This window comes from Barbatula barbatula, assembly GCF_947034865.1.
Source record: "Barbatula barbatula genome assembly, chromosome: 6".
NCBI lineage: Eukaryota > Metazoa > Chordata > Actinopteri > Cypriniformes > Nemacheilidae > Barbatula > Barbatula barbatula.
In genome coordinates, this window is record NC_136765.1 from 13,832,000 (window position 1) to 13,856,488 (window position 24,489).

Genomic DNA, 24,489 nt, shown 5'->3' on the forward strand with positions numbered 1-24,489 from the left:
TATATGGTAAATGGAATATAAGAGATTCAAACAGTGTACTGTTCATATGCTGTCCTTTGGGCGAATGAAAAATGATTTAGTATCAGTGTCACGCCAGCTCCTGCAGACACAGTGTGCACGTATTACAGATTACATTCGGGCACTTCTCTCAACAAATGTTTGAGACACGTTAATCACTCACACAAAGTGAATCATAGCTTGAACTTAACATTTCCCTCTGAGAAAGATTCAGTGTGTGCTTTAACAGTCAACTTGAGATCATCTTTTTATATTAACCCAATCAACAAAAAAATGACAACTCAATAGATGCACTAATGAAACTGTCACATCGTGAACAACTCCTTTGTAAGCGCATGACATCATACATGAGCATCATACATCTCTGCTGTCGTCTCATGTGTATTACAGTCTACATCAATAGCCTTTTGTACCTTGCTGCATTCCTGCATCATTGATATACAAAAAGGGTTGCGCTCATCTGCCTCTAGCAATTTAACAGATTCTCTGCTACCCAGAATTTTAATTCTCGGTGAATGCATTAATGGCTTACTCAGTTGCTCTTTTTCAAGAGGTAAATACCACCCATCCCCTGTTATATTGTTCAAATATCAGACTAATGCACGAACAGGAACTAATGCCTGTCCGTATAGGAACTGTCAATGTATCAAATCATTTAATAATAACATCACAATAAATTACAAAAGGAATTCATTTTCATATATCGAAAATGATAAGCACTTTTTAATTTTATTATTTATTATTTAATTATTTAGTATATTGCATTATACTGCTGCTGTCCTTTAAAAACATTGTATCTCCATATTTCATGATTTTTGATGGCATAAATCATTATTATTAGTCACCCTTTATGTTTGTCATTGGAAAATATCTTCAGATTGTCATATTCACCCATTTCAAACCAATGATAATTATTAAAAAGTGCTTGTCCACTTTGACAACATAGTATTAAAGCATTTAAAAACTACAGCGTTTTTCCATTCCCTTGAAAAACAGCAAATTTGGACATCCAAAGTTTCGGGAAGACCGCAAAAATATTTTCTAGTATATTCCCATTTACTTTTGTTTTGTAAGGGGGTGAATGAGCTACATTTAGCTAACGACAAAATATGTTGGTATACAAGTAGACCATTTCATGAGTAAACACAAACCCCGAGGGACATGAGGGTGAATAAATTTGACATTTTTTATTTGTATTATTATTAAAACCTTTCAGAAATTCAGATTTCCCAATTTATAACCAGAAACACTACGAGTATTGATTATTAGCAAAGGTCATGTCCTGTAATACACAAACAATTCAATCGTATTTATTACCAACATAAAAAATGTAACTAATACCAAACTTTGGTTTAGCTCGTTGCTTATTGTAACAGACACAACTTGTGTAATATATACATTATACAATATGTTCATATTGCGGCCACAAAATCAGAGCTTGTGTTTAATCTCTTATATATGTTGTCAGGTATAAACAAGCAGCAACAATATACTGTGACATTTATCAATACATAACACAGAGAGCATATCTGTCTTGCAAATGACTTTGAGACTGAGTCAGTGCAGGTGCAAACCAGTTCAAGGTCTGTAAAAATGCAGTGCTCTACAAAATATGAATAAATCAAGAAAGCAGCACCGGAGTCAGGAATGAATCACAAACCCTGAGATGTGAAAAGCTTTGGCTGAATTGTTTGAAAGTTTAATGTCGGACTTTCAAAGGCTAACAAGAAGGTGAAGGATAATCTCTTGTTGAGTGCGTTTGTCTTGGATGAATGACACATTCTGCTATTGTGGTTAGATATTGTAATGTTAGCTAAAATGTCCATACGATAGATTCTTCTGTATGATAAAGTCGTCCACTCCGGCACCTCAAAATGCTTTTTCACACGCGTTCACATATTTCATATCAAGCTTTCCTCAGGTGCAGGTGTGGGAGCAGTCTCCTCTACAGTTTCTTGTTCCGGCCAGCGACCGTGGCGGTACACAAAGTAATACTCCCTGCGTGGCTCGCTGTGGTGCAGGCTGGATTTGATTGTGAGAGGGAACTCCTCAGGTGCCAGTGGCTTGTAATGGCCATCCACCAGTACACTCAGGCAGTAAGACTCAGGGTCCAATACCTCAAATTTCTCGCCGCACTGATTGCACAGGTCCTGAGCGGTAGTGTTTGGACGCACCCCTAAGGTCTTGGTGTTGGATCCGGCCTCCAGAAAGGACACGTTTATGAAGTCCTGACAGGAAGGTTAAATAACAAAGAAATAGTTTGCTTTACTGTAGCATCGGTTTTAAAGATCAAACTGTACGTCTAATGCAGTGTTCTTGTTCTTGCTTTATCTCTGGTTAAGGATTTGTTCAAAAGCCTCAAAATCTACAAGCATCAAAATTTAATTTCACTATGATTTTAATCTAGGACATGGCCTTACCTAATCAATATTAAAGATCTCAAGGTTACAATTTCACAAAATGTTCTTACGTATATTATGTGGGATGATTTTATAAAAAAAGTACTTAAGCTTGGTTTTCTCAGGCAGGGTCACATATTACAAAAGCGTATATATAATAAGTGTTATCTTCAAATGTGTAACTTATCCTGCACAATTTGAGCTATGAACATACGTAATGTTTTTAAAAATGAGTCTTTTCTGGAAGATCATATATGAGGTGAAGGACGAACCATGCACATCTAGGGTTCCAAATATCACATAGACTAACCAAGAATGCCTTAGCAACAGCATAACAATGCCATGGCAACCATCGTTAATACCCTAGGATCACGATGGAACGTTTTGCATGGACAAGCACCTCACACATCATTCATTAACCCACTTGATTTTCTATCTTCTGCAGAACACAAAAGAAGATATTTTGAAGAATGTCGGAGTGGATGTCCAAACAACATGACCCCCATTGACATCTCAAAACATCATCTTTGGTGTTCCACAGAAGAAAGAATTATATGCAGGTTTTTGAATGACATGGGGTGAATTAATCATGACAGAAAAGTCATTTTTTGGGTAAACATTTAATTTACATTTTAGTAACCGTATTTAGTATCTGACCAGAAACAGTCTATAAACGTGTATAAGCAACATGTACAGTTATTCACCAATTGGACAGGCCAAAGGTTTTCTGGTGATGTTGATTATATTCTCATACCTGCACAGAGGAGCGTGACGCTCGGGCTTTGTTCAGGGTACGTCTGCGTTCCCAGCGATGAATAGAGTCCTGGATCTCTAGACTCAGCTGTCTGGTCACAGCCTGTTTATCAAAATTCTTGATGTGTTCCAGAGCTCCATAGGTAGTGGTGAGATAGTATGAACCTAGAAGAATATTAATGACACGTTGACACATGTTGACGGTTTTAGCTTTGACTTTGTTGGGCAAAGTTATAGTCATAAAACTGCAAAACTGCAAAATAAGCATTTTCAATGAACATTTTTGTCAGATGTATCAACAACAGACAGTATAAACACAAACTTATTGTAGGTTTTAAAATAATTACACTTATTAATTATTATTATAAATTACACAACTAGCCATTTATATAATAAATCATTTATTCATAGGCGTAATTTGCAGATGGGACAGGTGGGAAATGTCCCCACCACTTTAAGGAAGAAATTAAGAAATGCTTGCGAAAGGTGTTTTTTGTTTAGGGGCCATTGACATCTAAAACTTGGAGAACATGCAGAATGCGAACTGGAGTCGAAAAGCGGAATAGCCAATAGACGGACCGCCCACTTTATAGGCCTATATGATTAATAATCCTACGTTATAGAGTTATAATTTATAAAAGTATTGTTTTTGTCATCTCTGTCCTCACCACTTTTCAACACAAAGTTATGCCACTGAATTTATTATATATTATACATCTTGAATGCTTACTTTTTGCCTACATTAAGTGTGTGTGTGTGTGTGCGTGCGTGCGCGTGCGTGCGTGCGTGCGTGTGTGTGCGTGTGTGTGTGTGTGTGTGTGTGTGCGTGCGCGTGTTTGTTCTCACCCTCTCCAAGTTGGAGTGCAGGATCCATTAGCTCCATCATATACTCCACATCTAGCAGCAGCGCACTGATGTTACTGCGCGCTAACACATACATCAGCACAGGCAGGAAGTCATCAGCACCATGTGCCTTTCCTGTTAGAGAGAAGAATCAAAACACATTCAAAATTATAATGTAACATCTCAACTTTAAGAGTGTGATTCTTACAAATTTAGCATCGAGCAAAATGCTGCACAAGTCTTTCAAACAGAACCTGTTTGGTCATTTGTGCTCACTGTGTTTTATGTGAATGTACAACAAGAAATATGTGCTGGACAGAAACGCAGCCGTACACATGCTGGAGTGCAGCCAATATAATACAGTTAGGAATATGCTGACAAAGCTTTACCGTATACTAATACACAGGAGTTTATGCTGGATGTGCATTGCGATCATTTTTAAATCATTGTAGACCTTAGGCTTTTAACGCCTAAATTTAGACACTCAAAAATGAAACTTTTTTGTAGCCCGACCAGAACATGGCACTAAAACCTCAAGGTCATAGGTTCAGTTCCTAGGGAATACACATACTAATAACACATGTAAAGCCTGACTGCACTGCAAGTTGTTCTGCATAAAAAGCATCTGCAAAATGCATACATCTATATTCTGCAGCCGTCTGTGTATGTGTTTATTTTTTCCCCGGCTTTATCACTGTTACTGCGAAGTGGATTGTAAATTACTTTCACAGCAGAGAATAAACAGATTATAGTTTCTACTTTTCACACCACGTGGCTTTCTTTAATAACTTAGGAATTAATTTTCCAAATATGCAAAATCATTTTCTGGGAGTTCATTTATTCTAATATCTATGAGGTATTATTACAAAGCAAATTGCAATTCAAATGTATTGCTTTTTTGGGGGGTAAATTTAAGTTTGCTACACATTCCAGTATTACATTGCAACAAAAGGTAATTAGTAAAAAGCCAGATATGGATTTAGAAGATAGTGTGATACAGTCAGATTTTTATTTGGAGAAATAACATTTTTGGTAAAAATGAATAGGCATTAACTCTTTTTGTAGAAGTGGATTATATTGCATGTTGTGTGAGATTATATTGTTTGTCTTAAATTTTACAACAATTATTACTGAACTACGCCCTAACAAAGGGAAAAGGGTTGTTGATATCTGCAAGACAAGACACTGTTACTTAACTATTGCATAAAACTCCTGCTTTTGAAAATATGTGGGTAAGTAATTGCACAAATAGAGGAAATGGAATATTTGCATGGCTGTTTTTTGTTGTAGATTATTGTACAAAGAAACAACAGCAAGGATTCTGAAAGCTTCACCTGTCTGGGATCATTTCTGTGTTCATGAATACATATTAAGGAAGCAGTGCAGCATGGGAATGGCATGGTAGGACACTAAAGAAAAAATAGCTGTTCTCTAAACAAAAGCCCGTTTTAAGCCTAGATATGTCTGCTGATCTAAACAGCATTCAGAAGAAGTATTGACTGAATATACGTACATGACGGGGAAAATGGGAAGTGCGCTTTGCAAAACCTTACAGTTCACCGCAGTAAAAAAACAAATGTGGAGCATTTAGATGTGGGCTCAGTGGATTCTAAGATCCAATGAATTCTGGATAACACCAGTGATTTTTACAAGAGAATCTCTACAATTTTGAGTTCTACAACATTTCATTCAGAATGTGGATGAAAACCAGCTCACATTTTTGAGTGAAATTCACGCAGGACTACAAAGATCTCACAAATTGTAACCCTGATGCTTTAGAGAGAGATCCGCTGGCTGATCAAAAAAAGAAGAGAACAGGTCAGTGGTTTAGCGAGCCTTGTTTTTAACAGTATCTCATGCTAAATAATACGAACCGCAAAGAGCTTTGAGAGATGATAAATATCATGCATGCCATGTAAACTGCCCTCCACAAACACTGTTCTGCAGCCTTACAACTTCCCTATTTAGAGACGTATGAACTGGACTAATTTTGGGGCGAGGAGGAAAAGGTGGAGCTGTGTAAAGACATCGCTGACATACGTGTTTTCCGTCTCATTCTCTTCATACTTTCTTGAACTGATGAGTAACGCTGATATACAGTGATTGATACAACTGCAGTTAACACGTGTCAAGTTATGAAGAAGTCGTCACTTTGGAATTACTTGTGTGCATTAAGTGATGTTTTTTCTTTAAGTTGTGTACACCGTTGGAGCACAATTAGGTTTTTAAAATGACCTAAACACTTTAATTTGACATTTTAACCTTAAAGATCAAACCGTTAAATTAGAACTAGGCTTTCAAATGATCAATCGCCATTAATCACATTACCAGAATAAAAGATAGGGTTTACACAATCTGTGTACTGTGCATATTCATTTTGTATTCATAAACATACATGTAAATATTTCCTTAATATGCAAACATGCTTTTATTGGTATTTACCAATAATTGAAATTATATTTATTCTTAAATATATGCATGTATGAGTATGTTTATGAATACAAAATGAATAAGGACAGGCATATACTGTATTATGGAAACACAAAATTTATTTCAGATGTGATTACGGCGATTAATTGCTTGAAAATGAACTATTAGCAAGTTATAACTTCATTAGCAAGTTATATCAGCTATAGTTATCTCTAGAAAGAAAGCTATTTTACCTCTCCCGCTTTCTGTGTAATAAAGCATCTTCACTAGACAAAATATTTAGCGAAACTGAACTTGAACACATTATTATTCGTCCTCAAATGTGAAATAAATGTCATAGAAAGAACATGTTACATTTCAACACATCATTACAACACTGATTTTGTGTTAAAACAAATAAGTAAATTTGAATGTTTTTCAAGATATTCCTAACAGAAAGTGATGTTTTAGAAGGTTTGTGATAAAAATAAACCCACCTGGACTGCCAACAGACATTGACTCGTAGATGATCTTGCAGGTCTTCAGGAGCAGGTCGATCTTCTTCTGAGGTGAATATTCTTTGTGTAGGTTACCAAGCTTCATTTGAATCTTATCCAACATGGCCATTTCAGGAACGCTGGTATTGACCCCCAGGTCAGTGGTTGTGGTCCCCAGAACCACTTGTTGGTTCTCTTTTAGTTTCTTCAGATTTCCTGCACGGGAGTGGATGTCCTTTAATCCGTTATACACTGCTTCCCGCAACGGCTTCAGGACACTTTTGCATATTGCTAATTCAATAACGATCTCTATAATGAGGTGTAAAGTGTTTCATCAGTTACACATTGTGAATATTACGACAGTTATACACTGCCCGTCCAAAAAGAAAGTCACTACCTGGATTTACTAAGCAAATAGGTAAGAGCCTCCCATTCGCATGAGGTGAGCTGAATATACTGAATGACCAGGCTATTCCATCAATGGATTCTTTCATCCCTGATGGAACGGGCATATTCCGAGATGACAATGCCAGAATTCAATCAGGCTCAAATTGTGAAAGAGTGGTTCAGGGAGCATTAGACACCATCCATTTCACACATGGATTGGCCCCCACAGAGTCCAGACCTTAACCCCATTGAGAATCTTTGGGATGTACTGGAGAAGACTTGACAAAAATGACATTCTGGACATTGCAGAAGCGTATCGAAACGATGCCACAGCCAATGTGTGCCGTAATCAAAGCCAAATGTGGTCCAACGAAATATAAGAGTGTGTGACTTTTTTGGGACTGGCAGTGTATATGTACAGTTGTAAATAAACATGTAAACACCAGAAGATAAAATGTCATTCATAATATTTTTGCATACAAAGTATTGGAATGCCCCCTTCTATTAAACATGATTATTATCCAATCAAAACCAATATTAATGCTATGCCATACAATAGTATATTATAAGAATTTTGTTGTATAAGTTTTAGTAGGGCCTTATTCGGTTCTGAAATGACTGAACCCTGTGTACAAATCAGTGATGGGTTTGGATGATGAGTGTTTGACTCAAATGTGTTCAGCTGGGTTCAGGTCTGGGCTTTATGCAGACCAGTCAAGTTAACGTTAGTACCATAATGTTTGGGGTGTTACATGAAAGCGAAACCATTTTTTCAGCTGTGTTCGAAAAGTTATTTTAAACATTGTGGTCTAGTGTGGCCATGATGCAGCTTTACTTTAACCACGTTAGTTTTTATGGACTGAAAGATGAAACAGAAAAAGCTCTATACACAGATGCTCTATTACAGCATGCGTTTGCTACAGTATTTTGCTATTATTCGAGCCTTCGGACGTTATTATATCCCAAAAAATGGTGTGCTGTCAAAAATAACAATAATATATAAATTACCCAGTTTCTCCTCAGAATATGCGGCTGCCTCCTGTAGATTTTGCAACTCTGCACTCTGGATCAAGTAGCTTTTTAGTTGCGTCATCATCTGCCTGATCTCCTGGAGCATCTCTGTGCTTGAGGTGTGTTTCCTCATGGTATCCAAAGTAAATGCTCCATAATCTCTGACAAGATTCCCAAAGTACGTGTTTCCATCCCGGGCCAGCTCCACAATGCGTTTCTGAAGCTTACGATCCGCATTCATGAAGCCTGTGAGGACGTTAGAAAGGTTCGCCATGGACACCATGGACAGCCGTTGCTTGGCGCGGTCCAGCATGATTGTTGGGGTTCGCTTCATCAGAGCCCCTGTTGCCACATTGTCCGTCTCTTCCTCCGTGCTGCTGGTTGAGTAGGAATCGTGTTCTGGCTGTGGAGCTCCACCTTCGGGAGAGTAAAGAGAAACATCAGAGACTTTGGGATGACCAGTGTTGATGCAGAGCGAGTGCCGGACAAGAGTTGGGCTTCTGTTGTTCAACGGCGTGATGGAAGTGGACACATGTGTACTCAGCACGGCCGAGTTTCTAAGATCTTGTCCGGATGGATTTTGAGACAATCTTTTCCTCCTGGGAGGTACCACTGGGACGTCAGGCCTCTTTTCTTCAACCATTGGAGAAGCTCCATTAGTTACTTGAGGCTCAACCACGGACACTTCCTGAGTTTGTGAGGGTACCGGCTTTTCCATTTCTTCAATATTGTCATCTAGGCAAATGAGAGGTGCTACTGGAACTTGTGGAACTTTGTCTTCTGACTCTACCTCAGTGGAGGTGCTGATGGTAACCTCCTGCTGCATGGGTTCCTCTGAAGGTTGTTTTTCAGACAGCCTGCGCCGGGTCGGTACTGGAGGAACTCTATGTGAAACAAGTTTTGTACTGTCTTTGCTTGGAGTTGCCTGTAATACAGCTGGCTTGATTGTGTCACACTCGATGCCTGAGGCAGGAGTTCCCTGTTGCTCTTGTTCTCGTTGCTCAAAGTCACTTCCTTCCCCTTTTTTGAGTGGCGGGGGTGGAGAAGTGAGAACTGCCTTGAACTCCCCTTTTGTTGTCTTGGCTAACGTATGATGTAGTGAACACTCAGGTGCACTAGGAGGTCGAGGACGCAAGGGCGGAGGTCTTCTGTATTTGGGCGGAGACTGGATCGGCGTGTTGAGGCTCTGGGTTCTCAAGACTGGGGTAGGTGAGGTGGGCGGCCTGCTGTTGCTGCATTCCTCAATGAAAATCGGGTTGACGTACCAAAGCCGGTCATTGCCAATAGAAAGCTGGATTTCACAGGAACTGCTTTGCCCTGGCTTATCCTGAGCGCCACAAGTGCCACCTACGTTTTCCACTTCCTCATGATTATTTAGAGCTGAACTCCAGAACTCTGTGTGAGAAGAACCTTTATGTTAGCATTATCTGAGATTTGTAGCTTTAGGATGTGAAGACAAAGGAATTAATTTGTTTTTAGCAGTTCAACTGAAGCGCTCACAGCACGTAGTGTAGTGTGACTGCATTTACACATTAAGTTTTACAGCTCTTCCTATGAGAATCATAGCCTTACCTGAACCAAGAGAAGAGATAACCTCCATGTCCTCGTATTTAGTCACCTGAAGGATGACCTGAGGTAACTTCAGAGGAAATGGTAAAATGTCCCTAAATGGATGAAAAATACGAAAGCTTTGAATATATATGGATGAAGCTACATGATATATGTATACAAGGAGTTGGTTTCAGGCTCACCTGCTAACACAGTAGAAAGCTATCAGCTTAAAAATGTTCTCAAATATCAAAACTGATCCTTCAAGGTACAACACTGCAGCATGGAAAAGAAACCAAAGATGTTAATTTAAGCAACACATCCTATCCCTGACATCATAGTTGTTATGTTTACAATATATTTACTGGCGACACCAGTTTGTGTAAATTATCACCTGCCGATGCAGAAAAACAAAACACTTGGGAATTTTTAGAGTACCGACCCTGGTAGCGCACATATACTGTATCTTTTAATAAATTGTAGAGGATTTTATTTTTGGCTGAAATATTTTGGTTCTATGATAGGACAATGAAGTTTTGTGTAACATTATTTATTGACACATATAAGACTGACCACTCACAAGTGCAGACACAAGCACATATATAGGCAAAGACACCAGGAAATGAAGCTATAAGCGGCCCGTGTAGGACATCCTGTAGCAACAACAGTGATGTTGGGGACAGGAAACCTGCGGCCGACACCCCGTGAACCTCGACCACGGAACACTTAACCTCCTGCTAATGCCTCCGTGCATTCTCACTATTTAAACATTATTGCAGGTGAGTTGCCGGTAGGTATGCAAATAACTATATGTGTGGGCATGTTTGCGTGGATGTTTTGGTCTACATGCAAATGCACTGTGGGCAACGGTGTATGTGTGGGTTTGTTTGGAACAAAGTCATTTCAAGTGTAAACGTTCTCAGTGTTGAAAAATGCAAATGCAAATTTTGAACGCAAATAACTCACAGGACTTTTCTTCTTTCACAGACAGCTCCTTGACCTGGGGCTCCCCCTGCTGGTCAGGAAGACAGACTGACAGCACCATCTGTTTCTGACTGACATCCCTCCGGACCAAAAATATCTGTCGATACAAAAGTAAGGAAATAGCAGTTACACTTGTGGTCGGCAAAACATTTTTTCCCATAGTGTCTAAGGGAAACTCCTGTGACTGGCAACTCTTATGGTTTTTAGCTTATGACTGTGTTCGTGAAATCCAGGCTAAAGCCTCATAAATATGAGATTAGCATGAAAGTTTGATTTCAGTCATTAATTTGATGGTTATTTCAATCTCTGGCCTTATTCAATCAATATTAACGATATCAAGGTGATATTTCCACAGAATATTCTTTACATTATGTAAAATGTTTAGCTTTTTGTAGAAAACAGTAAATCACAAACAATGACTTTATAGCCATCACTATCACAGGTATCCAGATAGCACATGTATGTCTTTAAGATGTCTGCTAACCTGCTGTGTAATAACATCTAATAAACGTCTTAGAAAAGGCAGTAGGCCTATTACATACATTCTAAATCATCAACGCTTTACAGACATATCAGAGGCGTATTGCATGTTTCGGATGTAAACGTCTGCCAGTAGTATTTGTGCAATCGGGTAAGGTCATAGTTTTCACCTTTTTTTGGCCCTGTACTAAATAGGCCTACATTTGACAAAATTCCATGTTGTATCTCAATTTATTTAAGCTGATAAAAATCAAACTAGATTTATACATATATAATATACTGGCTAAAATATTAAACTCTCATTTCGAAGATGGAAACCAACGCATTTACATTTAGGCATTTAGCAGATGCATTTAATGACAGTGCATTTAATACCCACAATCTTTTGTATTGCTAACACAATGCTTACATAAAAAAATGTGCTGCGTCCCAATTCGCATACTGTCCGTACTAATTTGTATTCGAAAATAGAATTAGTATGGCCCACATCATAGTATGTTGAAATGAGTATCCTCAAAGGGCCCGGATGGTCTACTGTTTCCGGTGAAAATTCGAAGTGTGAATCCACGGACACTCCAAAACGGCTGATATGAGCCACGTCTCACCACAAGAGGGCAGAGTTTAGTTACGCTCCACTGCATTAATAAAGTTAAATAAACGATGCTTCGCCAAATGACTAAATGTGAGTATTCAGTAAACATTATATATGAAATAATGAATGAATAAACACTTTACTGTCACAAACATCAAAATACATCTCTTCCTTCCATTAAAGGATCTCGGTGTCGTCTAGGCAACCACGGCCACTTCCGTTTCGCGTTTGTATGTCCCTCTGCGTGCATACAGTTTTGCTACGCACTAAAATGTATATACTTTTCCGTAACAAAAACAGTACGTACTTTAAGGGCATAGTATGGGACGCAGCAAGTGCGAATAATACGAAATGTATTGTAATTTGTTCGCCCTTACAGGGGATAGTTCACCCAAAAATGGTCCCCACAAGTGCTTAATTTCGTTAATCCGAGGTGCCGGAACAAGGGCTGTGGCAGATCCGGCAAATTAGTGGGGTGGGTGGGGTAACGGAAGTAACGGAATGTGCAATCTGTGAGGGATTTTCTATCTAACTATTTTGATGTTTTGAAAATGCGAATAAGAAAACATAAATGGAAACGGACATGCAAAGATAATCTCAGAATTATCAAAGAAATTAAACGTGCTAGACACAGATTTGATCTTTGCCTTAGTTCAATGTTGTGTTGGAAACATTTTACTGTCATAATGAAGATGTTGTAAATATTTGTCTATGTAAACAAATAAAACACAGCCCTCAACATTCTCTCTCTGAAGTATCCATCACGACAAATTCCCTACAATATATAATGCAAAACGTGCGAGGCAAATAAATATACGCGGAATATTTGAACATTTTATGGAAAAACGGTGACAATATGCTGCTGAGTTTGGTTTGTGAGGCGCCTTGTTCCACAAATAAAGGAAAGATGACAGAGCGCATCCTGTTTTCCTTATTTTGCAAAAGCACAATGTTCTGTTTATAGTGCACGCGTGTACACTACTAAGTAGCTATCTTTTCAGTATCTAATGACATACTCACAGTCTTGACCAAAAATCATTTCAGTTTTTTAACGCTAAAGGCGAGTTTCGTCTGCACTTACGCACACACCCAATAATCCAGCTTCTCAAACTTGACAGAAAGTTTGTTATCAAAATAAAATAGTTATTGCTATTGTAATTATCATACGTGCTTTTTAATTAAATATATGCACGCAACAGGTCAGCATCACAAAGTTTTCCATTAGCCCTTGTGTAGCGGGATCTGGCGAATGAAGTGCCGGATGGGATTTCGGATCGGAGGTGATGAATCGTGCTTGTTCTGGCACAAATTATGCTCCGGTCACCACTGACTTTCTATAGTAGTAATAAAAATGACCATGGTCAAGTCAGTGGTGACCATTTTTGAGTGAACTATGCCTTTAATACCTTCCGAGGACATGACACAGTGTGTTAAAACAATAGATTTTATGATTTCTGTTATTTGCGTTGGCATTGGGTTTGCAAGTCTACAACATCCATACATATTATATTATCAAAATATATGGTTGGTTAAACAAAAATCTCTAAACAAAATCTAAAAAATGGCTTGACAAAAAGCTAAAACGAAATCCTTCAAGGTCCAGAGGTATGTTAGTCATTTAAGCCTGATATACCAATATTTCCATAAAGCACAATAGTGATATTCATTTTTATAAATCAGACACAAGCAATACAATTTAAACCTCGCTCACCCCGGGTTTCTCCTTGCTCAGTATAGTCACGGCTCTGTCCTGCTTCATTCCTAGCTGAAGCCACACTGGACATGTCTTAATCAGTTTCTCCAAGATGCTGATACCAGGAGGCACTGGCTTGTTGGTCTTGATGACTGGAGATGTAGTGACGGGTGGTTTTGAGACTGCTGGCGGAGGAGGTCTGGGATGAGGTGGAGAAGGGGGCCTAGCTACAGGAGGTGGAGGAGGTCTAGCTAAAGGTGAGGAGGAGATCTTTGGAACTGCAGAAGGGAGCTGTGCTGGCAGAGGTGGCTTTGGGACCTGAGGAGACATGGGTTTCTGGGACGGATGAGGAAATGGTTTTGAGCTAATGTGAGATGAGGAAGCTGTATGTGGAGTTGGAGAATTCTGTTTACGCAAGGGTAGAGATAAAGGAGATAGCGGAAGAGGGGCAGAGTCAGGGGATGGGTTGTTGGAGATATCAACCAATGGGAAGGTTGGAGTAGAAGTTAGGGGGGGAGGAGCATTAGGGGGAACAGGAGAGGTTTGCGGATGGAATGAAGTAGGCAGAGGTGGGGTGGAGGCGGTGGGTTTGCTGAGAACCGGTGGTGATGTGGAGGGTGCAGGGGAGAGCATAGTGCATAATGCAGAAACCGCTGAGAGCTGTGGGGGAATCAAAAGAATATGTTTTGGTCTTCGATGGTGACCCTGTAGATACAAAAAAGTTCGTACGTTACATCTCAGTGTAATCAGAGCCAACCAATCACAGCCGTGGTCAGATTTATTCAAATTATTTTTGATAACTGTTGAGAACAACTTTTATGATAAGCACTGAAACGTCACATAAAAATACAGAAGTCTCTGCCTGTGTCTAATTTTTTCCAGAGTTATCATAATGTCATATGATCAAAATAAATGTGCCAATACGACCGATACTGCCCATTGTGAAACAGGGAATGTGTCCGCTTGTTCAGATGAACCAGAAGAGGAAAAAGCAGCCATTCTGTGTTCACGTACACTTACATTAGTGTATTAATGGCTACAACCATATTCTCATAACAAACCATTAACTATTCATTATTTATCAAAACTGCAATTAGGTCAACTTATTACACCTGTAATATAATAACTGATTGCATATTTTTGATTATATGAACATGAGAACTCCACCTAATGTATTGTATCTTGTATTGTAAACATTTCAAATATAAGCACAGAAAACCATTACTGGGTAATATGTCGGTTGTGAGTATTGATGAATTGTCTTTTAAAAACATAGGACATATTTGACCAAAATAACATTTATTTATATCCACATTTTCAATATTTAAATTAAGGTTATATTGTTATATTCTGCAATTGTTAGGTAGGAATCGGTTACCGTTCAGCCTAACGTTTCCTGAGTTTTTTTATATCAAGGGAGACCCGGACCAAAGACATAACGGTTAATCCATCGATTGATTTGGGTTATTAAATGAATCATTTTTTAAACATTTTATTTTGCTTTGGGTTACATCCTTATACGGAGCGTTCACCCAAAAATGAAAATTCCTCCGTAATTTACTGATCCTGATGTCATTCCAAATCGGTATGACTTTTCTTTTTCTGCGAAACACAAAAGAAGATATTCTGAAGAACGTTGATAACCAGACGTCACCGGTCCTTTTTTAATTTCATTGTATGGACACAAAACCACTGAGAAGTTTGTTTTTGAAAAAGTGTAAATGTAAAGACAATGTCTAGACGATTTTATTCAGCCCTGTAGAAAAGGTGTTCTCAAACGTAGGACTTTATGACTAAACTGACTTTGTTTTTGCTTTGCTTTTAGTTAAGATAAAACAAAAACTCGAGAGTGGGTTTATGTATATTTAGCTACTTACTCTCAAGGTGCTCCGGTGTTCTGAGTCCCAACAGCTGTTTTCATCATTCAGATCTGCACCCACTCAACATTCTTTGCTAAGTCTCTTTGCTTCACAAGTAATTCCTCACAGAATGACCCTGAACACAGCAAAAGTTGTGCTCCATCCTCCTTGATATGCTTTTCCCTTGTGGTTTTTTTCTGCGTCTTCTCAATCGTATGATTCTTCTACTTCCTAGTGCGAACAAAGTCGAACAAAATCTGTGAACTGCTGAAAAGCAAAAATGGACGAAACAGAAAAATTCACGTCTCCCTTTTCACGTTTTCTTCTAAACTTCCTGTCAGCGATGCAGTCAGGAAGAGGCTGTCCAGGGTGGTCAGCCAACCCCATACCACCACCCCCCCATACCGTACGCCCATACACGCACACACCAACACACTTCTCAATGTACGGAATAAACCTCACACACTACAGCACAATCTTCATCGCTTCTTTGTTTCAACTTGATCATGGTGTGAACAATGTCTGCATGTTTGTTTACACCAGAAACAGAGCTGTGAGGAGTGAACATCCCCTCCCCCAGAGTCTCAATGTGTCTGAAGTTAAACAACTCCAGATGCTCATGAACCCCTTAAGAAGTTCCATAAAGTTTGCAGGCCAAAATGCGTTTGATTTTACTTTTAGGGGCAAATTGGATGCCATCCACCCCACCCTCTTTAAACACTCGCATTCTTTGCTTTTACAATACTCGCAAAGAGCATCTTCAGTCGACTTTCACTGCAAATGTCCACATTACACTACATGTTAGAGAGCACTCAGAGGGATGACATATTTGCAGATCTGCCAAATGTACTGCACTTTTGTGTTTGCGTTGTAGGGGCTAACTGACTCAGACTTCAGGCTTTTAAAGGGATAGTTCACCCAAAAATGAAAATTCTGTACGACTTTCTTTGACTGCAGAACACAAAAGAAGATATTTTGTAGAATGTTGGTAATCAAAAAGTCACGGCAACCGTTCACTTCTTTTGCTCAGAGACAAAAAAAATGCAAGTCAATGGATGCTGCCGCTGTTCACTTAACAATATTTTTCTAAATATTTTCATTTTGGGGGCGAACTCTCACTTTAAGACTAATCATTTAGGCAGCCATTTCTTCGTAACTTAACAATTTTATAAAAAACAATGAAAGGGTATTCGGGTCATAAAAAGGCCTCTAAATACCAATAATATCAAGTAGAAAATCATGATTGTGGCTTTTGAAGAAACAGGATGGACCAAACTTTCTTCGTTGGCAGTAAATGTCACGCATCATTTTTAACATTAAAAGTTATAAAGAAAAAATATCCAAAGGCATATTTGTATACATTAACAAAGATTAACCAACAATGAATTTGTTAGTTTTTAGTTTAGGATCCTCATTTTACCGAATGTTAATGTATGAAATAAGATTTGCATAAAGAGTGTTTATGAACCTGACAGCTTGCAGCAGATGCTTCCTGTTAATGGTGTGTGACTTCCACAAGTGAGTGATCTCACAGAAGAAAAGACTACTAGCTCCTTGACCCCACCACGCTGTCTATTTTAATTTGGTTTGGTTTGATCTTATCCGTTCAGTTAAATATTCTTATATCACTGTGGTAAATATGTGTTAATGCATTAAGTATGACATAGAGTAGATAAACTGAGGCAGGCTGAGTCTTGAAAGCAAGCTTAAAGTGGATTTCGTGGTTCGTAGGAGGATAAAAAAGGGGGCGCTGTGTGAACATTAATGATGACTACCATGGAATCTAGTAGGGTTGAGACTGAGTCATTCTTCAGTCCAGGAGACCAAGTCACTGTTTCCACATAGGTCTCTTACAGCTGCTGCCAGTTCAGCAGAAACACTGCCGTGAAACTTCCCAAATCAATGTAGCTATGCATGCAGGAAGGAAGAGGACAGCTGTTTTCACACAGCCAAAATAATTTTATCCTCAGCAGTTTATGAACGCACGTTTGCACAAGACAAGATGAAGAAATAGTATGCTGGAAATTTCACTGTGTCGTTTTTTGACTATATGCGACTTAGCAGTCTCATTATGTTTAGTGCATGGTTCTACAAGATTATGTGGTATGTATTTTCTATATAGCAAACTTAATCTGCTATTACTGTAAGTAACTACAAGTGGTAGCTGTTTTAGATTTTTATAGACAAATGCAGTATGATTGCATACAGTAGGGCTACATACTGTAGGTCCAAGGGTCATCTGTGGATATAATGGGGCCCGAAACAACATTTTAACACCCAGTGTAAAGATGGGTTAAAGTTCACTGGAATTAAAATGATCCCATTTTACATACCTTCATGCCATCCCAGTCAGAGTTAGTAAGTATGAATATGGTGTATTCTTCCAATACTTATCATTACATTTATATTAAATAATAAAGATGTAGATTTTTGGATCATATTTCAAAAACAACTCTTGTGGATTGAGCTCTGCATTTGTGCTTTTGTATAGCATTTGTATTAATAAAGCCCCCCCCCCAAAAAAAACCTAAGATGGGGCAAAACCTAAACTGCTTGATAGACTATCAGACGAGAAGAACAAATACTTTGATAAGGCATTAAAATGATGAGGTTGAGCAAAGTAGATCAATATACAGCATAGCAAAAACAATCCAGCAGATCCAGCAAAATGTTTGTGAGATTTAAAGTCTTCATACATTTTAGGTTTTACTCTCAGAAACACAGAATAATGATATAAAAATGGTTACATATAAAAAGGTACGAGTAACGTTGGCCTTTCTTGAAGTTGGGCACTGCGTTCAAAAACAAACAAAAAAACAAATACATGAATATCAAATGACATTCTTGTTTGCCATAATATGATTGGTGGTTAGAGAGAACACCTCAAATCCCGATTCGTATCCTTCATTTTAGAAATCGCTTTTTGGGGTTAGAATCGGAAAACAATCTAACAGCACCATCTGCTGGTAAAATCAGTCTTTACAGAAGATGTCAAAGAATCTGCTACAGTACACAAATACAGAAACATGAAGAAATTATGCATTATTTTTTTAATCACTAAAATGATTTGCATACAATTCTTAAAAAGATTTAGTAAATTACTTTCATTATTAGTATAATTCTATGACTCCTACAAATACTGGTAATGGTCTGTTCTACTCCTTAATAATTTTGTTGGCTTTCTTTGTTGCAGCCACAACACGATCTGTATTTCTTTCAACCTAAAAGGCAAAAAGGGAAAAGCAACAGGAACAAACCAATATTACCATAACATAACACAACATCAAGATGCAAAAAAATGTCCAGCACAGATTGTTGGCTGTTTAAATAGTTGTCAACTCTCAAAGCTTTCTGACTTGACAAATCAGATATGATATAAAAATATGATTTAAAAAATATTTATCAAATATGAATACAGTAGCTTTACCTTGTCAGTGATGCGGTCAATGGTCTTGTTCTGTTTGTCGAGCTCATTGTTCATGTCAATGGCTATGTTCTTCAGATTCCCAATAATGCTACCCACCTGCTCTAGATTCTCCTCTATCTCTTTTTCTTGAGCATCATTTGTTATTCTTTAATAAAAGCAAAAAGGTAGAGATTTTTTAGGTCTTTGCAAATATATTAGGCATGCTTATGTGTATACAGAACATACAAATCAGCACTTTATGGACAAAAAAACTCAAAACACCTGCTAGAACATTTTATCATCATATTTTAAACATTCAGGATAGACTGTCACATGACTAAACAGGACAACACATCTAAGTCCCACTTGACTACTGAATTTCAATTTTTGTTTTATTGACTTACCTCTTGATGTAGGGGCCTGAAGAGGCTGTTGACTGAACAGTGACCCCTGGTGTATTTCCCCGTGTCACCTGGCTGGATACCACATCCTCATCTCTTTTCTCTGTGCCTCTAACCTGCTTATATCTCTGCTTAGTTTTAATTGACTTCTGTCTAAGAGAGAAATAGTTCAGAAATACAAGCTAAATATAGAATGTACTTCAAGTACTTAAGTAGTCACAAACTAAACTGTCATACAAAATTAAATTTATTACAATTTTAATTAGGCATTGTTTAACTTTTAAACCTTAACAATTTAGTACAATGTTTTATGTCTACAAATAGGGTTTTATAACAATTTATAACCGAGCACTCTATAATACTTGGCTTTGGTCAAACACAGTACTCTTCGGTCAAATACAGTATGTACAAAAACATGGATAACTGATGTAACTGTGCTTTTATGTAGCCGATGCAGTCATTAGATGTCACTGTAAGTTTGGTTTTTATAATAGCCAACCTGTTACATGAGCACAAACACCAGCCGCAGCATTTGGACATCTCATTCAGATTCCTCTCGGCTGTTTTCATGTTTTCCTTGATCTCATCCAAATTCACTTCTGTATTCCTCAGCTGTTCTGAAACCAAAAGATTTCACAATATAAGTGTCTCCTTAATCTCTCATATGAGTGCCATTATATTCTCTCCATTCAACTGGGCTCATCAACCATTACACCTTCCAGAACGGCCAGAAACCTGGGATTGATAATTGATGATCAACTAAACTTCACGGATCATGTTGCCAGCACCACCCGGTCCTCTACAACATTAGGAAAATTTGACCATTCCTGACTGAGCAGTCCTAGTCCAGGCTCTTATCCTGTCCAGACACCCAGCTTGCACAGCCAAACCTCTACAGACGATCCAGAATGCAGGGGGAAGAGTGGTCTTAAATAGACCGAAGAGAGCGCATGTCACTCCTCTCTGGATACATTGGCATCTTATGGTCGCTCACATCAAATTCAAAGCTCTACCCTTGGCCTACTAGAGCACCATTGGTTTGGCACCTCTATATCTTCACTCGCTAATACAGACTTATTTATCCGCCAGATCCCTGCGCGTACCTACTCAGATCTGCCTGCTGTTACAAGATAAGCAGATTCTGTGGCCATCTTTAAGAATCGGCTGAAAACACATCTCTTCTGTCAGCATCTGACCCATTAGTACTGACTTCTATTTCTTCTCTTTCTATCCAAACAAACTTAGCTTTGTATATGTGGGCTATATGATACCAGTTTTTACTGGACGTATGCATTTTGTTGTTCCAATTACTTCTATTGTTTACATCATGTGTTAGTCGCTTTGGATAAAATCATCTGCTAAATGATTAAATGTAAATGTAAATACACCTTGATATATTTCCCCTATTGTTAAGGGTGTAAAAAGGCCTTTAGTTGATGTAGATATGAGGTATGATAGACATCAGGAATAAGGTGGATTGTAACTCACGTCCTTGCTTATCCAACATGATCATTGTTGTTTTTCCATCCCCCTGGCTCTGTAAAAACACTTCTAATTACTTAACATGTCCAAAAACAGTAAACATAATTGGTTTAAGAAGCATTTTTGATATATATTGGTTATATATTAGGATGTTTTTTTTACCATTTCTGCCATCTGCCGCATCCGCCTAGTGCTATCAAGAGACTAGAAAATACAGTTAGTCCATTATTATTGTATTTAAATAATGCACCTCAGCCCATGAACCCAAAGGGATAAAGACAAATTACTTTGACACTAAAATAACTTTTACTACTAAATGATATCACAAACGAAAAGTACAAAGTATAATCTAGCATAAAATAATCTTCTCTAATGTCTTCTCTAAAGTGAAACCAAAGTTTGACTAAACAAATCAAAATAAAACACTAAGTGAGACCTATTCCATTCTTTTTTACATCCCGGTGGTAAAAGATAAAAAACACACCTTATCATTTACTTTGTTCATTTTAATTTTCATGTCCTGTACTGACATGTCTTCCATCCTGTTGGATTTTAAATCTGCTGTCACTGAGAAAAGTCAAGAAGTAACTTTTAAGTTGATACAGACACATATAAACAGAGATTAGCCTTGCCGCAGTTGACATGTTCCCATGGAAAATCACATCCTCGAAATGTACAATAGCAAGGAAACATGCATGATAATTATAAACCAAAAAGAATCATGTTTTAGTACTTTAGAACTGTTACTGAAGGAATTTTAAGAAACATGAAACTATTCTGAAATAAGTTTAATTGTAAAAGTACATACCAAGTGATGGTTGAATTAAATTATGTAAAAATATCATTGTTCTAATAAAATAGAAAAGTAAAAAGGGAAAAGAACAAGATGTATCTGCCTACTTACTCTCAGGATTGTAAGGAGTGTAAACGTGTATATTAAGTATTTATTTGTACATGCCGAACAAGTTCCTTTGTGTCACAAAACTGGAAAGGGCCTGTCCTGGCTTGTCCGACCTATAACAAGTTGCTTATACACAAAAATCCAAGGGAGTATCATGGTTCGGTTTACCTTGGTACCTTGTTATATGTACCATGTTTGTGCGACCTTGTGCATGTGAAAATTAAGAAAAGTAATCAAGAACCAAAATTTCACCCCAGCAATAATCAGAGGCTGCTACTTCAGCTTTCTGACCACCAGATGGCAGTAAATTGAATCAAGTATTAAAGCTTTTAACACTTAAGACATCTATCTATACTAAGATATAAATGTATTAAAATAAGTAATGTAGCAGTACAATCTTCTGTAACGTCTGTACAGTTCTCTGCAAACAAATGATAAAAGCATAGGAGAAAAATAACTGATTATATTTGCTTTATTACAAATAAAAAAATATACAGCCTAGCCTATATATATATGACTACTAATTGTTTGATTTAATATTCTCAGTTTAAAAAAAAAGAATTCACTCCATACAGAGAGAAGCATCTCAAGAATACCTCAAATCCCTATCTGTATCTTTAACAGCATCATCTGCTGGTACAACCAGGTCTCCATTTTTACACAAAATGTCAATGCAATAAAATACAGAAACCCCCAAAATATGCTTTATTTTGTAATCATTAAAATTATTTGCTGGTAAAAATGATTTCGTGAATTACTTATTATTGGTTTAACTTCATTCCACTCCTTAACTGTCACAAAATGGCTTGGACAGAACCCAGATGCAGGCAGAACGAAGGGTTAACGTAAAAACTTTTATTAAATGAAAAACCCACAATGGGGAACAACACGCACAAAAACACACACACGCACAAAAACACCTCCCACGAGGGGGACAAAACAAAACAAGGATCTTTGAATAGAAATAAAATGTTCACAAAACTGAAACAGGGTAATCCAACAAGACGATACACAGGTGCTACTACCGTGAGCTCAAGACATCACGTGTTGATCACAAACACAAACAATGCACCGACACTGAACAGAGGGAAACTAGGACTATATAAAGGGAGAGACTAACGAGGAGTAATTACATGGGGAGAGTGGTGACAGGTGATGGGAATGAAACACTAACGAGATTGAAACACAGCAGGTGATGGGAATGAGATCCTAACATTAAAATGACAGGAGATGGGAGAGTGGGGCTGAGAGACATAACAGGACAAGACACGTGGCGCCAAGTAACAACATAAAGCCACGTGTCTCAATATCTAATTCCTTAATTTCTATTTCTTCACCAATTTGTTGGCTTTCTTTGTAGCAGCTTCAACATGATCTGTAGTAATTTCAACCTAAAAATAATACAGCAATAAAAAAGCGGTTACAAAGGATAGGAAATAAAATCTATATTTATCTACATTTAAGTGTTTTAATAGTTCTCCATCCGCTCTCAAAAATCTATAAATCTGTAGAGCCTTTGTATTTTTAGATCTTAATGAATTACCTCAGATATCTGGTCATTATGAATACAGTAGATTTACCTTGTCAGTCATGCGGTCAATGGTCTTGTTGTGTGTGTCGAGCTCATTGTTCATGTCTATGGCTATGTTCTTCAGATTCCTAATGAAGCTATCCACTTGCTCTAGATTCTCCTCCATTTCTTTTTCTTGAGCATCATTTGTTATTCTTTCAGAAACAAAACAGAAAATCTATTAGGTCACACGGGACTACTGTGAGAATCTCCATGTTTGTTTTTACCTCTTGATGTAGGCGTCTGAAGAGGCTGTTGACTGAATAGTGACCCCTGGTATATTGTGTACAGCAGTTACTTGACTAGATACCACACCCCCATCTCTTTCCTCTGTGCCCCAAACCTTTATATATCTCTGCTCATTCTCTTTAGACTTCAGGCTACAGGAGAGAAAATAATGCATAATGATGTTTATGATTAGCTGTTAAAACAAAGTTTTGGTTTTTATAATAGCCAACCTGTGACATGGGCAAAAACAGCAGCCGCAGCATTTGGACATCTCATTCAGATTCCTCTCGGCTGTTTTCATGTTTTCCTTGATCTCATCCAAATTCACTTCTGTTTTCTTCAGCTGTTCTGAGACCAAAAGAAAAAGAGACTGTGAGATTTCACCCATATACCTCGCATAGATTTCCTATAGATTTTCACTTTTGTCTATTGGGTGTGAAAAGGCCACAAGCCATTGGTATAAAGAAGATAATAATCATCAGGACTGGAGTGGACTCACTTGCTTGTTTATCCAACATGGTCATTGTTTCTTTCCCCTTCTCCTGGCTCTGTGACTAATATACACATGTGTTTTATATTCAGCTTTACAAGACAAAACCGACAGATAAAGCTACTGTAGTTTTAAATATTTTACATGTCAAATAACAGAGAACATAACTTGTTTTAAGAAACATTTGGGATTAAAAATACTTCTTATACCTCTACTACCATCTGTAGCATCCCCCTAGTACTCTCAAGAGACTGGAAAAGACAGAATGATTCAGTTAGTTCTTCATAATGCATATCAGCTCTTGAAGGCAATGGGGCAGTGGTGGTTCCCCACTATATTATGGAGAAAATAGCAAATCACTGGGTGGGTGAAAGAAGGAATGAGAGCAAAGCATAAACCCATGTCATTGTTCCTATGTCATTGCCAAATTTCCATTCTATGACAACGTGAAATGATAAAGTATAATAACAGAAATTAAGATGGTTAATATTCCTATACTCATAGTGAAAGCAGTCCTCTCTTTCCTTCACTTTCTATT

The 24,489-nt window shown here is 37.9% G+C and overlaps 3 protein-coding genes across 3 annotated transcripts; all 3 read right to left on the minus strand.

Annotated features, from left to right (window-relative positions):
- Positions 1–1,181: 1,181 nt before the first annotated feature.
- On the minus strand, positions 1,182–15,800 carry rin3 (Ras and Rab interactor 3). The gene is made up of 10 exons (XM_079459502.1): positions 15,492–15,800; positions 13,633–14,319; positions 10,832–10,946; positions 10,069–10,141; positions 9,890–9,981; positions 8,315–9,712; positions 6,920–7,228; positions 4,017–4,148; positions 3,172–3,335; positions 1,182–2,246 (listed from the first exon to the last, which is right to left on the minus strand). The coding sequence occupies exons 2-10, from the start codon at positions 14,245–14,247 to the stop codon at positions 1,920–1,922; spliced, it is 3,225 nt and encodes a 1,074-aa protein (XP_079315628.1). The 5' UTR covers positions 14,248–14,319; positions 15,492–15,800; the 3' UTR covers positions 1,182–1,919.
- Positions 15,801–18,505: 2,705 nt separating this feature from the next.
- On the minus strand, positions 18,506–21,323 carry LOC306895211 (synaptosomal-associated protein 23-like). The gene is made up of 7 exons (XM_079458281.1): positions 21,247–21,323; positions 20,925–20,966; positions 20,769–20,817; positions 19,780–19,897; positions 19,284–19,433; positions 18,901–19,045; positions 18,506–18,694 (listed from the first exon to the last, which is right to left on the minus strand). The coding sequence occupies exons 1-7, from the start codon at positions 21,301–21,303 to the stop codon at positions 18,629–18,631; spliced, it is 627 nt and encodes a 208-aa protein (XP_079314407.1). The 5' UTR covers positions 21,304–21,323; the 3' UTR covers positions 18,506–18,628.
- A 796-nt stretch (positions 21,324–22,119) lies between these two features.
- On the minus strand, positions 22,120–24,009 carry LOC306895142 (synaptosomal-associated protein 23-like). Its single transcript, XM_079458158.1, has 5 exons — positions 23,961–24,009; positions 23,692–23,809; positions 23,461–23,613; positions 23,244–23,388; positions 22,120–23,054 (listed from the first exon to the last, which is right to left on the minus strand). The coding sequence occupies exons 1-5, from the start codon at positions 23,983–23,985 to the stop codon at positions 22,989–22,991; spliced, it is 507 nt and encodes a 168-aa protein (XP_079314284.1). The 5' UTR covers positions 23,986–24,009; the 3' UTR covers positions 22,120–22,988.
- Between the last annotated feature and the right edge of the window lie 480 nt (positions 24,010–24,489).

What these genes read in the sequence shown, in the direction of transcription:
- LOC306895211 (XM_079458281.1), bottom strand. Translation starts at nt 21,303, where the DNA reads ATGGAAGACATGTCAGTACAGGACATGAAAATTAAAATGAACAAAGTA. An exon ending in TGAACAAAGTAAATGATAAG is followed by an intron (nt 20,967 to 21,246) that starts GTGTGTTTTTTA and finishes TGTATTTTCTAG; the next exon opens with TCTCTTGATAGCACTAGGCG. An exon ending in TGCGGCAGATGGCAGAAATG is followed by an intron (nt 20,818 to 20,924) that starts GTAAAAAAAACA and finishes GTGTTTTTACAG; the next exon opens with AGCCAGGGGGATGGAAAAAC.
- rin3 (XM_079459502.1), bottom strand. Translation starts at nt 14,247, where the DNA reads ATGCTCTCCCCTGCACCCTCCACATCACCACCGGTTCTCAGCAAACCC. An exon ending in TGTGAAAGAAGAAAAGTCCT is followed by an intron (nt 10,142 to 10,831) that starts GTGAGTTATTTG and finishes TCCATGCTGCAG; the next exon opens with TGTTGTACCTTGAAGGATCA. An exon ending in TGCACTCCAACTTGGAGAGG is followed by an intron (nt 3,336 to 4,016) that starts GTGAGAACAAAC and finishes ATATTCTTCTAG; the next exon opens with GTTCATACTATCTCACCACT.
- LOC306895142 (XM_079458158.1), bottom strand. Translation starts at nt 23,985, where the DNA reads ATGACCATGTTGGATAAACAAGCAA. An exon ending in CATGTTGGATAAACAAGCAA is followed by an intron (nt 23,810 to 23,960) that starts GTGAGTCCACTC and finishes TTTTGGTCTCAG; the next exon opens with AACAGCTGAAGAAAACAGAA. An exon ending in TTGACCGCATGACTGACAAG is followed by an intron (nt 23,055 to 23,243) that starts GTAAATCTACTG and finishes TATTATTTTTAG; the next exon opens with GTTGAAATTACTACAGATCA.